Source organism: Bison bison, unplaced genomic scaffold, assembly GCF_000754665.1.
Source record: "Bison bison bison isolate TAMUID 2011002044 unplaced genomic scaffold, Bison_UMD1.0 scf7180017864466, whole genome shotgun sequence".
Classification (NCBI taxonomy): domain Eukaryota; kingdom Metazoa; phylum Chordata; class Mammalia; order Artiodactyla; family Bovidae; genus Bison; species Bison bison.
Window position 1 is genome coordinate 14,576,419 of NW_011495027.1, and position 17,751 is coordinate 14,594,169.

General features: G+C 33.0%; 1 protein-coding gene across 2 annotated transcripts in view; it reads left to right on the plus strand.

Annotated features, from left to right (window-relative positions):
* Positions 1 to 17,751, plus strand: part of PTBP2 (polypyrimidine tract binding protein 2) — an 80,445-nt gene that overhangs the window by 52,608 nt on the left and 10,086 nt on the right. For both annotated transcript variants that reach the window (XM_010860497.1, XM_010860498.1), the window contains exon 7: positions 1,496 to 1,691. In XM_010860497.1, the coding sequence (XP_010858799.1) occupies positions 1,496 to 1,691 (196 nt within the window). The remainder of the gene's footprint in view (positions 1 to 1,495; positions 1,692 to 17,751) is intronic.

Genomic DNA, 17,751 nt, shown 5'->3' on the forward strand with positions numbered 1-17,751 from the left:
TCTATTACATGACTCGCCATTTCCCCTATAGGAATGAGTAAATGAAGACGTATTTTCGGTGCTTTGTTTGCTTTTACAGCAGAGTATTGAATTAATTACTTATTAGGTATTGAATAAGAATTAATTACTTATGAAGTATTGAATTAATATTTATATTACTCTGCCTGAGAGAGTTGATACTTCCCATTCTCATGTGATGATAGGTGCTTTCCCTAATTCAAATAGAATTCAAATCCTGATGTGCATGTAGTCCCTTTATGTGAATATAGAAATGGGGAAACTTGTGTTGAATTGTGTTTTTAAGTTAGCTTTTAGCTTGGTAAATATATTCACTTAAATCTTAATTTTGTATGTTAAAGGAAAGGGTTTTCCTCTTTTCACAGAGTGGGAGTATTTTAAATATAATATTTTAACTATAAACTTTATATACAAAGCAGCTATTGAGGTTTCCTTTTTCCATAACAGAACACTCTTGACTATTTTTAAGTCTGTTTCAGTTACGTTCCTTCTCCAATAATACAGCCATTAAAATAGTCATACTGAAGTAATATAAAAATTCTCTTTCAAACATCAAGTGTGAAAAATATGTTTGTCTACTATTAATATAGTTCTATATTTACACACCTAGTAGATCTTGGTCTACATAGATATCAGGCTTGATCTATTTATGTATTGTTACCAGAAGAATTGTTGTTTTATTTTTGAAGTGAATTAGAGCTAAACATGTTCTTCGTTTCTGAACTGTTACTTTATAAAGAAAATGTTTGTTCTTCTAATAAAAAATCAACAATATATTCTCCTGTTGTCTAGTTTGTTCCAAGCTTCTGTCTAGCTGGAGTATAAATGGCGATTATATAGGAAGAGAAAAAAACATAACAGCAGCATATTTTTTTATATGCTTTATATGCCTTTTTCTGTGCTTTATAATTCATGATACTTGCACACATGTGGTCTTTTATCTAATCCTTACAATAATCCTGCAAGGAAGCATGGCAGCCATTGTCATCTGTCTTCCAGATTCTGAGATTAGAAAATATTAAATAACTTGTTCAAGGTGACCTAATTGAGTGGTCTTTCAACTCTAGAGCATAAGTATTACCATCCAGCAAAAAATATATGTGTAATAAAATTAACTTTTAACTATTGTGCAAACTATTGATATTACAGTACTATTTTGGCAGGATGAACTATATTTGTGACCTTTGTTTTTTTTAATTAAAATATTTGCAGGTTTTTGAAATTGAAAGTATATTAGCACATATATTTAACTGGTTATATTTTATATTTAAGTAGCACTTTCTATTTAAAGACAGTAGTATTTGTGGAAAACAATATACACACAGCTAGTGTAGCAAAGAAAAGAGTATGGAATTTGATCCCTTTCCTGGCAACTTTTATTATGTACAGCTTTTCATTGTTGAGTTTTCTGTCAGAGTCGTACTTTTTCTAATTTTTATCTCTTAAAATTGCTGATATACTTTATTCACTTTTACAGGCCCTAGATGGTCAGAATATTTATAATGCTTGCTGTACCCTAAGGATTGATTTTTCCAAGCTTGTGAATTTGAATGTAAAATACAACAATGATAAAAGTAGGGATTATACTCGACCTGATCTTCCATCTGGGGATGGACAACCTGCATTGGACCCAGCTATAGCTGCAGCATTTGCCAAGGAAACATCTCTCTTAGGTATGATTTTTATTGTCTGTACCACTTCTGCCAAATGGGCAAGTGCCTGTTAAACTCCAGTAAGTATAATGAATCTCCCATTTTGAATTTTAAGAAATTATGTTAGATCCGCCCCCCCCCCCTCAGGTAAGAATGTATATGAATACTGTTGGAAGAAAAACCTAAATTCATAATTAAAGTTGTGTCACATTCCTTTTACCTATCTCATCTTCTCTCCCAAAATAGAAGAGGAAAAGCTCTAATGAAAAATACTGTTGAGTTCTTAATAAAACATTTACACTTTAAAGTCATGCTATCTAGAAGCCATTGTGCATATTCAGTCTTAATTGTTTCAGTTAGATTGGAAAACCAATCTGATTGTTTCAGTTTAGCCCTGCACAAAAAAAACCCAGGAAGTTAACAGAGGCAGCATATAATGGGAGTAGGTATATGGATTTTTCAAAACATATCGTAGTCTTAAAACACAGGTTTAACTAGGAAGAATTTTATATAAAATTTATTTTGGTGTTTATTTGCATTTTGTCTTAGTTATTATATTTCACCTCATTCAGCAATGGGTTTGACCCACCTAATTAAAAAAACACAAATATTTGCAACTAATAGTTGACAGAGTCAAGATGAAGAAAAAATAACAGAAAATGTTATTTTGTAAGTAAAATAAGTGATTTATAACTTCAGATGACATTTTAGTTTCCTTTTGATGAATTCAGGGAATTCTTGGTTTCTGAAGTTTGTAAGATTATCATTAAATGAATGTTTCTGGACGTATGGAACCCAAGATTGATGAATCGCAAGCTTGTTCTTAGAGTTTAGCTTATTGCTATTATTCAGTTGCTAAGTATTATCCAACTCTTTGTGTCCCCATGGACTGTAGCATGCCAGGCTCCTCTGTCCTCCACTGTCTCCCGGAGTTTGATGAACATAAGTTGAGCTTACATTCTCAATTTAAAAAGAAAAAGCATTACTTATTTAGTGTGGATATGTAACATGTGTTATCCATTTATAAATATGTTATATAAGTGATACATCATCTATGAACAGAGAGACACTAATGCACAAGAGAAGCATTTGATATTTGAAATTAATTCTGATAATTTTAGACAAAACTTAACCTTATTCTGATTGTCTAATAACAACTTGCAGAAATTATAGCAGTTTGTCATAATAAATTTATCATGATAAATTTATCATAATGAATTCTTTAGGTTGATAACATTCTTTCCTGAGAGAATCTCCATCACTCTGTGGGCTTAGTTTAAAGCTTTATTTCCTCAACTTGGCTTGTAAGTAAATAATATTAACAATTTTATGGTGTACCATTTTTTTAAAGTCAAGAATGAGACAGTAATGAATGAATCATGGCCTTTGCTTGTAATTGTTACTATGAATTCTTAATTTTTTACTGATAGAACTTATAGAAAAGACAAAAATCAACATTTATTGAATAGCTTCTAGATCCTAGGGGTTCTGCAAGGTACTTGGCAGATACATTATTTAATTCTTAAAGTAACCAAAGTAGAAGATGATACGAAGATTTTATAGTCATTTCTAAGGAGTTTAAAATTTTACTTTGAACTCATTAAATAAACAATGGTAAAAGACTGAGAAATTTCAGCTAGTTTCAAACATAGTACTTCCTTAGACCCGTAATCACTTCCTGGGACCCTAAGAGCTATGTGTATTTGCCTATTGGGGGGGTAGTTGATGAATTTGTGTATGTTTTTTGGATTCTGGTTGGAGTCATGGATTTGTGTATGGAGTTTATCATTTTTCTTGTAATGGCCTTGGTGGAATTCTTTTTTAGAGTAATAATAAATAAGAAATCTTTCTCATAAAAGATTATACAATCCTGGCATAACTTAACTTTTGTCTTATTCAGTGCTTTTATCATTTCTCAAGTGTTCTACATTTTTGCATTAAAAGAATGTGAGTAAAGTTGCTCAGTTTTTAGTAAATTAATTTGATGTCACTGCTCTGTCTTGAAGATTTCAGTATAATATTCTGGCATACCTTGTTTCAATGTGCTTCACAGATAACTGTGTTCTTTTACAGATTGAAGGTTTGTGGCAGCCCAGCATTGTCATGATAGTTAGCATTTTTTAGCAATAAAGTATTGTGTAATAACGGTATATACTTATTTAAAACATAATACTATTTGCACACTTAAACTACCATATAGTGTCAACATAGAAAAATATTTTGGGGTGAAAATATGTGAATTCATCTTCCTTTACTAAATGACTTCATTGTTTACATGTTTTAACGGGGATTTTTAAATTTTTAAATATCCTCAAATAGTTTTTTAAAGGTGAGTTATAAATTTTAAAAATCAAATAAAGGAATATATTTATAATTCATAAGATAACTACCTATATTTTGATATATTTTTTCTTATTTTCTATGTAAATACATATTTGTAAAAAATTAAAATCACACTGTTTGCAGTTTTGTGTTTGTCATTTTATTGAGGGTTTTTTTTTTTTTTTTCAAAAAATGGTAATTGTAATAGCAAGATAGACTGCTAATGGATATATAATACTTTTGTATTTATGTTGAACGTTTAGTTTCCCTTCATACTTTTCATTAATATAAATGGCATTGTGACCACCAGTACCTGTATGTAATGTTTTTGTCCTTTACTTACTTAGACTATAGAACTAGAATCATTGTGTCAGAGAAATGTTAAAGCCTTGTGATTCTTGTTTGAAATTTCTTTCCAGAATGGTGATAATTAATTTAACATACATGGTATGTGAGGCTGGCTATTCTACTTTTTCCTGTTCAGCATTGAGTATTAGTATTTTTATTTGCTAGGGTATTAATAAGGATGTCAGATTATTTTAATTTTTATCATTTTATGAACTAGTTTATAATTTCTAAATGCTCATCAGATATTTACAAATCTGAATTGGTTGTGTGGATTCTTTCTTTTGGAGTGTACAAGACATGTTAAATGTATATTAAGGATATTTTGCTCCTATTTTATGAGCTGAGCATTCAGCTTTATACTGTTACTGTAGATTGGCCAGTTATGGAAAAAAATGTTTTAAAATAATTCATCATAATCCAAACATTTCCATTTATAGGACATTAAGGTAACTTTGCACCCTCGCCCCCTTCACTCGCCTTTGGTGGATAGTATAATCTTTATGAAGAATCACTTACTATTTTACTTTTTAAAGTAGTGATCAGATGCTGTTTGTAGTGACTAGTGACATGCAGTATTGTTTTAGTAAGGTCATACCTTCTGGAATGGTGACTAAATTTTTTTCTCTGTTTATTTGCTTCCATTGATATCTAATCAGGTGACTTCAGATTACAACAAAATAATATTGATAAGATCCATTTTCAGCTTGAGTCTTTCTTAAGCTGTACTTGTTCAAAGTGAAATAATTTATAGGTATCCCTGTGTTTCAAAAATTCTGTAAGAACACAGATAGAAAAGAAAGTAAGTGAAGTCGCTCAGTAGTATCCAACTCTTTGCGACCCCATGGACTGTAGCCCACCAGGCTCCTCTGTCCGTTGGATTTTCCAGGCTAGAGTACTGTAGTGGGTTGCCATTTCCTTTTCCAGGGGAATCTTCCCGACCCAGGGATCGAACCCGGGTCTCCCACATTGTAGGCAGCCACTTCACCATCTGAGCCACCAGGGAAACAGATAACTAGGTGATAATTCTTTTCTGCCAAATATTTAAGGGGATTCACTTTATTTTGTATCATTTTTGTATCTAAGCAGTTGACTGAGTTTAGTCATTTTGGAATCAATATTATAAATTTTAATTGGTTTATTTTACACAGTAAGTTTTTATGTGGCTTCTCTGCTTCTTTCTTGCAGAGTTAGGAATCACTGTGTCTTCAAAAATGCAGTTTATTTAAGAATGGAGATGAGTGCTTTGTAATTAGTTAGAAATCTGATGTTTAAATACATAATCACAAACCTGGCAGACTATTAGTTATTCATATTCTACATCAAAGAACAAGGTGATCAAAAATCCTTGAGATTATAAATTGAGATGTCGTTATAATGATCATTTTATCATGTTTAAGAAGTGTAGTTAATTTATTAAGGGGTGGATCACTTTTAGAAAATTGCTAAAAGTAATTTTTCATGATCACGCTATCTACATTTTTTAAATTAATGCAGTTAATACATTCCAAGAATAGAGCCTTCTGTGTGGCAGCCTTTCTCATCATATAGTTTTAAAAGAAAAGCAAACTTTGTATAAGATATTTTGATGTTAAAATAATTGATGATTGAGAATAGATGTAACAACCATCTAGATAAATCTGTAATCCTTATATATCTGTGCTTCTCAGTTTTCCTGCACATCAAAGTCATCAGGCCCTACCCTAGACTGAAAATCACTACAAGTGGGGTTCCGTGCATTTGTAATTGTTTAAGTTTCCAAGATGGTTTTACTATGTAGTGGGAGTTGAGCATTACTGCTATAGAGAAAGTATGTAATATTTTAGATGCTTTATTTTAGCTTTTTAGCACAGTTATTAGTGTTCTTATAAAAATATTCTTCATACCTGTTGACCCAGTATTTTAATACTTTTCTTTTATTCATGCCTTGTAACTCTGCCTTGATACAGTTCCACTGATAGATGTTCAGTTTAACTGTTATATTGACTTTACTTTGGTTTTCTTTTTATGTGTTTATGATGTATAAAATTAACAAGCAAACTAGTTTTTTAAATATTTTTAAAAACTTAATATTTTAAAACTTTAAATGACTTGTGAACTCTTTTTTTTTTTTGAATGGGTTATTTACATGGTGATTTTTTAAAAGCTTTTATTAAAGTTTTTTTTTTTATCATATACTGATGTAATAAACCCTATATATTCATCATCTCCATTCACTAGTTTCCACACTTGTTATATCTGTTCATTTTTTCTGTTACATTTTAAAGCAAATCCTCAACATTATGTCATCTCAAACATTTTCATAATTTCTCTAAAATAATGACATTTTCTTACCAACCATACCTGATGGAAGTTGATTAAAACCTGATCGTAAAACTTACCAAAATTGAGAATGGTCTCTTAATGTTGAATACCCAGTTCATCTTGAATTTCCCCAATTGTCTCAAAAAATGTTTTTTAAGGGTTGATTTGTTCAGAATAGGATCTTTTCAAGAGCCACATACTGCATTTGGTAACTGTGTCTCCTGAGTGTCTATTATTCTGAAGATTAGTGATATAGAGGTTATTTTTATATAGAGATTATTAAAGTCATCTTCTTCCACCCAACCCTCAGTTTCATTGACTTATTTATTATAGAAACCTAGTTATATCCTTTTAGAAAATGCCACAGTCTGGATTGGTCTGGCTATAGTAGCATTAACTTGTTCTTCAATCCACTGCATGTTTTATATAAATAAGAAATTAGCTCCAAAACCTAGATTAGATTCAGATTCTGTTATTTACATTTTTAAAGCAAGAATATGGAATATGATGTTCCTTGTGATCTCAGTTGGAAGCGTAAAATATATGGTTGGGTCACTTTTAGTGATTTTAGTGATACTTTAAGATTGTGGTTTCAGGTGGTGACATTCTGATCCTTCCATTTTATTTTTCTATTAATGGTTTTAGTATCAACTAATGGCTGCTGCCTTTATTTCATTTGGAGGTTGCAAATTTTGGATTTTTCTTCTGATTTAAACATTTCTTCTACAATAATTGGTTGAAAGTATTCAGTGTTCCTTTGTCAACTAGGGCTATTTACAGTTTGTGCAGGACAGTTAGTTAAGTTCTTGAATTTATTTGCTAATTTTTAGTGGAAGAAGTTATGTCCAGATTTTGCTTTTAGTTTATTATGTGTGAGTGGGTACAGACTAGATTCTTCCCTACTTCTGCTTTAAACTTGAAACTCTTAGTTACTTCCAGGTTTTGATAGCCCTAGAGTGGTTTGAGATGGTGACCTTACCCTAGAAGTGAGTGTTTTTTAATTTATTTATGTTGTTATTATTATTTGATCTTCAGTTCAGTTCAGTCTCTCAGTCGTGTCCAACTCTTGGCCACCCCATGAATCACAGCACGCCAGGCCTCCCTGTCCATCACCACCTCCCGGAGTTCACTCAAACTCATGTCCATCGAGTCAGTGATGCCATCCAGCCATCTCATCCTCTGTCGTCCCCTTCTCCTCCTGCCCCCAATCCCTCCCAGCATCAGAGTCGTTTCCAATGAGTCAGCTCTTTGCATGAGGTGGCCAAAGTACTGGAGTTTCAGTTTTAGCATCATTCCTTCCAAAGAACACCCAGTCTTAATGATCCCAAAAAGGAAGAGGGGAGGACTAAAGAGAGCTAATCAAATTTAGGTATATTTATCTCAAACAAGAATTCATCCCATGAAATAACCAGGAAGCATAAAAACTTTTTTCGTAAAACCTAGTGGACTAAAATCACTTCTCTATTAAAACTAACTGTGGCGGGGGTGGGGGGCCCCCTCCACCAGTGTGTTATTAATTCAGTCAAAAAGTTAGCATCTTTTTCCTTGTATCCATATGTATGTTTGTTCTGTGTCTTTTTATTTTTTAAATATGATTCTGTAGGTGTGCAGTAAAAAACATCTTCTGTGAAACATGTCTCATGTATCCCATTACAATAGAGCAATGGGGGCAGGGAACTACAAAGTTGAAAATTAGTATTGAGCTAATAGAGCAGTAATCGAATATTGTCTTAACAAATATATTTAAGTGCTGCCTGTGATTTTCCTTTTGTGTATGTTTTAGAAAATAAAATATATTTAGTGTTGTTTGTAGATACTTTGTAATAAATTTAAGCTATTCATGGTTTCTGTATCCTCCAAAGATGAATGTTATTTGGAAATTCTTGTTTCAGTGTTTTTGCTGAACCATTCAGTAGCACCAGAGCTTAGAAAGAATAAAATGGCCACTTGGTATATTGTAAGGCCACTTAAAGTTCATCTTTATGATATAGGTAAATAAATACTTTTGAGAAGGAAATGGCATTCCACTCCAGTATTCTTGCCTGGAGAATTCCATGGACAGAGAAGCCTGGCGGGCTACAGTCCACAGGGTTGCAAAGAGTCTGACACAACTGAAGGACTCACGCTTTCTAGAAAGAAATGGTGGTGAAAAAGGAGTCTTAAAAATACACATAGACCAGTTTCTAAGGAGTGAGATTTTTTGGATAATTGGTATTGATAGAAGGGGGTTAGCTTTTTTTCTACCACTGTTTTCTCTCCCTATAAAAGTTTGGCTCCACTATCAAAGTGCCTTAGGGAGATCCTTTTTGGGATAGTTCCTACCACAGGAATATCTTTTCAGAAAAGTAGTTTAAAAGTAATTATTTAGATTCCACCTTTGTTGCTTACATTCTTCATTTCATACATTTTGAGGCAAAAACATTTAAAATATTGTGCTTTAGAATGGAATTGTCCCAATCCCAGAAACCAAAAGGTAGATGCATATGGGTATTGATAATAGTCTATCATTTATTGAGTATATGCCAATGCATCATTCTTAACCCTCTTGTGAGTTAATCCTCACCATTCTTAAATGAATTTATCCTTATTGCCCCCATTTTACAGATTTAAAGCCTGGAACACAAATTGATTAGCAGTTTGCTCAAATTCCCATCATTAGTGAGGGCCTGAGCCAGCCAGGCAGTGTGGCTCCAACAATCTGTCCTTCTAATAAACATTAAAATGAAATGTGCTACAGATTAGCTAAGCCTTTTAGCCTACCTTTTTTCCCCCTATGGAGTTCATGTAGAATAATGTCATGCATATAGTAAATTGGTAAGCCTGTAGTTTTAATTTCCTTCTTTTTTTATATAGTGAGATGTTTTCTGTTGCTATGACAGATTTTTTTGTTGCCAAGTCCATCCAGTGTTTAACCTGGTTATTTCATGATTACAAAACCAAATATGAGTATACCTACTCTATAATTGGATCCAGAATAGGAGCTGTGTGCCTGTGTATTTATATATATATGATCATTCATATATATATGATATATGTAAACCAATTATATATGGTCATTCATATACATGTGTATATTATATGATAGTAAACTGAATTTATATTTTTATTTTTTCACAAAATATACATTAAAACTTACATACTAAAGTCTTAAACTAGCAAAATCCTAATCTATAATATTCTAAGACTAATTATAGCAAAGACAGTTATGGCCAGAAAATCACACCAAATAATTCATCTATTGCAGTCACATTTGAAAGCTCCAAGAGACCAAAATAATTACTCACAAATATGAAAACATCCTAGAAATATTTCCTGGAAGTACTGAACCACACCCATTTTAAAGTATATCACTGAGTCTCAAAACTAACAAAAGTTTTTAAAAACTACATAATTTAAAAGCCAGTATTTTATCATTTTCAACATAAATCAGAATTTTTTTCATCCAAAGTTCATGAAAATACCTGTCCAATAAATTTGATTTTCTCATTTTGTTTCTGTTTTAACATCTAAGAGTTTAGAAACTGTAGTTGAGCTTGCCTACTTTTCCATGTGTGCATTTTTAGAAAACGTTGAGTTCTTTGGATTATTAAACTATCCTCTATTTTTCTATGGCTGAATTTTAAAAATACTGTGTTTTTCCAGTTTTTAAAATATCCCTTCTAAAAAGGAAGTTGCAAGAGCTGAAGTTGAATTGTTCACTTTTAAATTTGGATAAAATTTTCACTTGTGAATCACAAACTAACTTGAAGCAGTGACCTTTTAAAGAGTTTATTTAATTCTGTTAGTATATTTTAAATAATATTTGAATTAACATTTTAAACCTGGAAAATTTTTTTTTGTCTTCTGAGCAAATGAAATGGTAATAGCATACTTTGAAGATACAATGGGCGAAAACATTGGGAGAAAAACATTAATGCATCAGTTTGCATTTACTCATGCACCAGCATTCTCAAATGGAATAAACTTGTAACTGTAGTACTAAAATGTAAATTCATAGGCCGCTTTTTAACTATCTTGGATGCAATTTTTCATTCCCAAGTTCCTAATGGGTGATAATATAGTCTTTGCTTAACTGATTTTGTTATGGTCATTGATTATATTGTTCTCAGTTGTAGCTTTAAGGAATTTCTTTTACTAATCCCGTATTTACCTTCTCCTTTTCCATGATAGCCTGTCACATATTTGAAAACATTTTTCCTATTTATTCTGGCTTCGTATTTTTAAAGCTAAACAGCCTGAGTTCAGTGGTAATCAACTTCTGCCTTTGGGTATAGAAGATAATTCTAAATCAAATCAGATGGTAAATTTAATCTTAAAAAAATTTTGCTTTTAAGAGTTGACACTTATGTATATGTGGTGCAACTAAAACAAAGAAAAGCCTTCTAAAGTATGTTACTACTGTCTCTGCAATTAGTAGAATAAAAAGTATGTATTTGTGACCAAATATGAAATGCTCCTCTTATCTGAAGGAGGTAAATATTATACAGAAGGTTTTGAGTCTCTAAAGATGTACCAAGAAAGCAATAGATACATATAGGAAATTTCATATAGATTTTTTTTGTGTGAGTTCTTCCTAGCTTCATATTTCTCTCTTCATTTGTCAATATTTCTTTTTCCTGTTAATCTTAATTTTAAAATGGTATTTTATCTCTGAGTCTTCCTTTCCTTTTTTGCACCCTTGTGAATTTTTCTTACCCTTAAGTAATTGCACTGAGCTTTTCACATTCCTTGAAGGATTCTGCCTCAACTCAGTGGCGTCCTGCTTTATTCATTCATTGCATTTTTTGATGGTTTTAGCACTGTGCTGGGTACTGTAGGGTCTCAGAGAAATTACACAATTTCTGTGCTTATAATCTGGCAGCAAGCATCTGAATATATATCTATTATGAGGCAAACTGAAATATGTAATAGTTATTATAGTATTAGAGCATAATTAAACGGGCACTTTATCATCCAAAAGAGAAAGTTGAAGGGCATTGTAGGCCAAAAGCCATTTGATTGGGATAAAAAGACAGGATTTATTTATTTTTACTTACTTTTTGTTTTGTTTTTAGCTATGTCGAGTCTTCATTGCTGTGTGAGGGCTTTCTCCAGTTTGCAGTGAGCGAGGGCTACTCTTCATCGGAGTGTGCGACTTCTCCTTGTGGTGGCTTCTCTGTTGTGGAGCATGGGCTCTAGAGTTCAGGCTCAATAGTTGGGGTTCACGGACTTAGTTGCTCTGCAGCGTGTGGGATCTTCCTGGACCAGAGATTGAACCCATGTCCCCTGTATTGACAGGCAGATTTGTAACCACTGGACCACCAGGGAAGTCCAGAAGAAAGGATTTTGAAAACATTGCATGAGCAGATGTGAAGGAAAATGTATCTTGCATATTTAGGAAGTTGACAAGTATTCAGTTGTGAATGAGGCATAGGGGCATAGGAAAACATGAAAGGCAGTGAGGAGAAAAAGAATTAAGTTTGGGTCAGGATCTTAGAATGGATGCTATCCTAAGGAGTATACTGGAGACTATTAGTCTAAGTAAGATAAAATTGTGAATCTACACTAGGGATAGAAATGAGAGTGGAAGAAAGAAACATGAGGAAAATTAAACATAAAAGTAGTAAGACTTGGAATTGATGATATGATGACTCATGAGGAATTAAACTTGAGAAGTCGACCTAGACAGTAGGATATTCATTCCTAGGACTTAGGAAAGAGTTCTTTGGGGTTGAGAATTTGAAAGACCAGAGGATTGATACCTAAAACTTTGGTTTAAAGAGATCAGATCAGACAGAGGGCTTGTGGATGGGGAGAAATGGGATAAAGGTGGACAAAAAAATACAAACGTCCGGTTATAGAATAAATAGTACTAGGGTTATAAAGTATTATGTGATAAATATGATTTATACTGCTGTATGTTATATATGAAAGAGTAAATTCTAAGAGTTCTCATTACAGGAGAAAAATTTTTTTCCTGTTTCTTCTTGTTATCTGTGAGGTGATGGATGTTCACTATACTTAACTGTGGTGATCATCTCATGGTGTATGAGTCAAATCATTATGCTGTCTGTACACCTTAAATTTATACAGTGCTGTATGTACATTATCTCTCAATAAAACTGAAAGAAAAAAAACTTTAAGATTCCCAACTGTAAAAGAGCAGGAAGGCTAAAGTCTTGAAACTTTAAGCAGTGTACATTTATGTTGTGGGAAAAGAAGCAAGAGATCAAGGGATAAAATAAGATTAAAATTAGAAGTGCTTTTTCAGTTTAGTAGTGACCATAAAGTTTATTCTTATTCATAAGAATGGGTATAAATCAAATTATAAAGAATTAGGAATATAAATATGATAAAATATTTACTCCTCTTTGAAGTAATGCACTCTTGGAAGGAAGGAAAAATGGGATGGTAGTTGAAAAGCACGGAAGTATGCATAATCATTTTGAGTGTAGGCTCAAAGTCCAGACATCCTCAATTCAAAATCTGGCTCAGCTTTGCTGTCTTAGATTTCGCATTTGTCATGGATATGGTAGTAATCCCCATGTTCTAAAGCTAGTGTTGTGAGGATTGAATATGTTAATGCATACAGAGAACTTTTCACAATGCCTGACATATAATGAGTGGAAATTTCATATTAGCTAGTATTTGTTTTGAAGGCTAGCTTAAATCCTAGAATTGATTGTAGTGAATTGGATTGAGAATAATGGAAGTGTTGAGGCAAAATATATAGAAAATTTTTAGGACCATTGTGAGAACTAAAAGGAACTTCTGTCAAGCTCACATAGAAATTTAGGAGCAGAGTTGGAGCCAGAACTGAAGTTGTCAGTTTTTTACAGTCTGTATTCTTTCTTCTCACCATTTGTATCTTCATAAAGAAAGGGGAACAGATGAAAGAAGGGAGAACTTTTGAAGTTGGTTGAACATTTTAAGGGAATTCTCATCTCAGTCTTCCAAGATATTTGCTGAACATAAGAATGAGGGTCGGGTATAGGAGTCTAGTAGATTTTTAGGGAATTCTTGAAAACAAACTAGTAAATCAGCTAATGTTGAATAACAAAATGTGGACTCATATGCTTTTTGAGTGTGTGTGTGTGTTTTCACTTTAATATTTTACAAACCCAGATGAAGACATGTCCACAATATAAGATTTAATTTATCCAAGCCTGGCACAGTAGAGCATTAACAGATGAGTAGCGAGCAAGCCAAAATGCTCCAGCTACATAGTAAAGTCTAATCAAGGGAGAATAGAAAGGGAAGTGGATTTGTCATATAGTCTAAAAATGGCTTAAGTGGTTGGTATAGAAGTAGAATCAAGAAGATGGAAGAATGGAGTCAGGAAAGAGGATTTAAATATTAGCAATGAATGGTGAAAGAAGAAAGTCAAAGATGTAGCAGAAGAAGTTGATAAAATAGATTGATATAGTAAAATCAAGGTAGAAGTTAAGGAATCATGAGACCAGCATGTCGGACAGATTGCAGGATGACAAGAGCTGAGCAAGGAAAAGGAAATAAGGTGTGAAAGTCTTTATGTCGTGAGAGACAATGTCCCAGTGACTGACTGTTTTGATGAGAGATGTTTACATGATATTAACCTCAAAGGCATTCTAACTGGTGATAGAAGAACAGCAGTTGGAAAGTAACATTGGATGGTGGGATAGTAGGATGAATAATGCATCCCTTATTTCCCTTTGGGGAAGAGTTTAGGGAGATAAAAATGAGGGTTATAAGAAGTTTCATTAGGATCAAGCAAGCTTTTAGTTAAACGTTTTCTCTAAGGAACACATTGAATAAAAGTGAAATTGTTAATGACAAAAGAAAAATGGGTTCTAGAGGCTAAAATAGAAATTGAAGGGAAAGTTGGTGGGAGAGGAGGAATGGGTTGTTTCAGGAAAGAATAGCAGTTGTCATTCTTGTCAAAAGTAAAATTTTTATTTTCAAATCAGGAAATATATTGTAAAAACTGCCCTCCCCACCCAGGACCCTATACTACATGAATTAGGATAAACCTCAAAAGTCCCACCACCAAATCCTTTGTTGAGTCATATGTGAGAATAACAATCAATAGATAGATGTCTTGAACAGGGAAAAGAAGTATAAGATGAAAAGATAATGGTATAATTGACATTGGATGGAAGTTTTAGAATAGGAAATGAAAGGATAAAACAAGTTATGCATCTTTAAAAAGCATAGACAAAACTGCCATAGTCAAGAGGAGCCTTAAGGAGACATGACTAAATTTAATAATAGCATCCTGAAATAAAAAACATGAATGCATTCTGTGCTCAGTCATGTCCGACTCTTTGCAACCCCATGGACTGTAGCCCACCAGGCTCCTCTCTCCATGGAATTTTCCAGGCAAGAATACTGGAGAGGGTTTGCCATTTCCTTCTCCAGGGGATCTTCCCAACCCAGAGATCGAACCCGTGTCTCCTGCTTTGGCAGGCAGATTCTTTACCACTGCGCTACCTGGGAAGCCAAGAAAAGAGGACATTAGATGCAAATTAAGGAAGTCTGAATACTTTATGGACTTTAATAATAACATATTAATACTGGCTGATGAATTATAGCAAGTATATCATACTACTGCAAGATGTTAATAATGGGGGGACAGGGGTGCCCAGGTTATGGGAACTTTGGAGAATGTTTAATTTTTCTACAAATCTAAAACTGTTCTAAAATAAGCTTATTAAAAATTACAGATAAAATTGGCAAGTGGTTTAAGAGAAGTTATCAAAAACAGTTTAATTCTTTGTTCTGTTGTGATGGACAAGGAATGTCTGTGTGCCTCAGCAGAATGTGACCTGAGGGGATAGAGGGATAGATGTATAACTTAAAATCACTTTATCCCCATGGACTTTGAGTCTCTATCAGATAGATATGTGGCAGTGTTGCCATCAGTTTCAGTGGGGGAGTGGCTAGTAATGTGTCAGAACTATTACAGGAAATTTATAAAATGGCTGAATCACTCAAAATGCTGGGTGGCCCAGCTAATGAAGATCATTTCACATAGAAAGGATCCCTGTCACATCTTCCTTTTCTTTAGCATCTGGTAGTATATGAAGCTCTTTGATGTTACTTGATTCTTACAACAATAGCGGTTCTAGAAGTAACACAGGTGTTTTTATCCCCCATCATCAGTATGCATAGATAGTGTTTTTTACAGCATATTTGCTACCTTAAAGATGTTAATCATTCAAATTGTTTTCACAGCTAAAAGTAGTTCATTAGAGGCAATGTGTATACCATGTTCTATATGTTTTTTTACAAAGAGAAGATAGTGAATGTATTGTTTTCTCTCATGGCTAAAAGTTAACATTACTATGAAAAATACAATACAGAATTTCTTTCCAGAGTTTATTATTACAGTATAAATAGTGCATCATGAAATACTTGGTAGGTTTTTGTTTTTATGTAGCAGACGTTGAGATTTACCTGGTTGACAGAATTTTTAGAGAAGAATATACTGAAAGAAATTGTGGGATCTATCTTCAGAGGCTTTTAAAGGTCCAGTAAAAACTGCAAGACTATTCTAGTGACTTAGAACTGCAAAAGATGACTGAAATAGTTTTTCTAAGTTACCAGCTTGGGAGAAGGAATAGTGAAGGAGAAGTACACGCTAGTGGCACTAAGGACAGTGACTCCATCTCTGACAGTATTTTTCACCATGCTCTGGACTGCCTAAAATGAAGGAAGATCATTTGGCAAGATGATAGATCATCTGTCTTAGTACCAAGTGATCCAGCATGGTAAGAATAAATGGAGAAATATGGAGACCGTGAAGTAGCATTTGGGCAGTAGCAACTACATTGGGGACGTCACAGCTTACATTCCACTTTTTGCTAAGCTTTCCATTGCTGCTTTACTAGGAGGAGGTAAATTGTATTTGCTTTGAGTCACAAAATTTCATGAGAAAATTATTAGTCTCGTTTTTACTAAAGTGTAATGTTTATTAAAATCTGGCCTTAAGTCAGGTTTTTTCACACTTAAAAGGGGGCTTTAGCCTAGACTTTAATTCTTAATTACTATTTTAAATTAATTTTACTTTTAATTCTCTGATTATTTTTCCATGATAAGGCTTGATGATTTAAGTAATATTGTACTACCAAGGTATCTCCATTATAAATCCTAGACTTAAAGTTTCTTTGAACAAAATTTCCATCATCTTTGAATATTTTGGTGAAGTTTTATGATTGTTTAATTGTGTATTGGCATGGTAGAGATGTATTTTAGAAGAAACCATTTTCTATAGAAATGAAGCGTTTGTTTACCTAGGCTGTTGTGTGTAGACTGATATAGCAAATGTATTGATGTTTTATACGTGTTTCATGAATTACTAGTTTTTCTTGAATTAGCAACAAAGAAAAATGATAAACTACTTAGAACTATAATTTGGGAACCTACATATCTCAGAATATGCAGGAACAAAATGACTGTGAGTACATACCTAGGAATTAGGAATGTATCTTTACATTGGCAGCATTTTAAGATAGCCATTGAATGTTAAATGGAAACAACCTATGAAGTATAACGGGATCTATGGTATTTAACATGGGGAAGTTAGTAATACCATAGAATAAAGTGGTAGATCCTAAAAGGTGCTAAAGATTACTTAGTATGTATAATAATGATTAGACATGAGGAGTTTCTGTGTTAAAATTAGATCCTTATTTCTGCATTTACTTTAAAAATGAAATTGATGAATAGATGAAACAAGATTGGCCTTGAGTTAGTAATTGTTAAACAGTTATGATGGATACATGGGGCTCATTATTCTAGTCTCTGTACTTGTGTATATGTTGGAAATTTTCCAAAACAAAGAGTGAAAAATCTAAAAAATAAAAGTGAAGAAATAATAAAAAGGGGGGACTCCCAAAATATTGTATTGGGGGAGAAAAACCTGTAAACTCACCCAGAGCTTGAACATATATGAGAAACACCATTCCACTGATGAAAGGTACTCAGTAAAGATCAAAGGAAATCTGAGGGAAAATTTTTACAAGTCGAAAACTAAAGAGGTTAAGAATTGTCAATCCTGAAGAAGCTTCAGCCTGCCAATAAAAGGTCATAGTAGTTTCTGTAAAGTAAAAACATAAACGTGGCTAAAAGAGTAAGATCTGACACCAGAGTT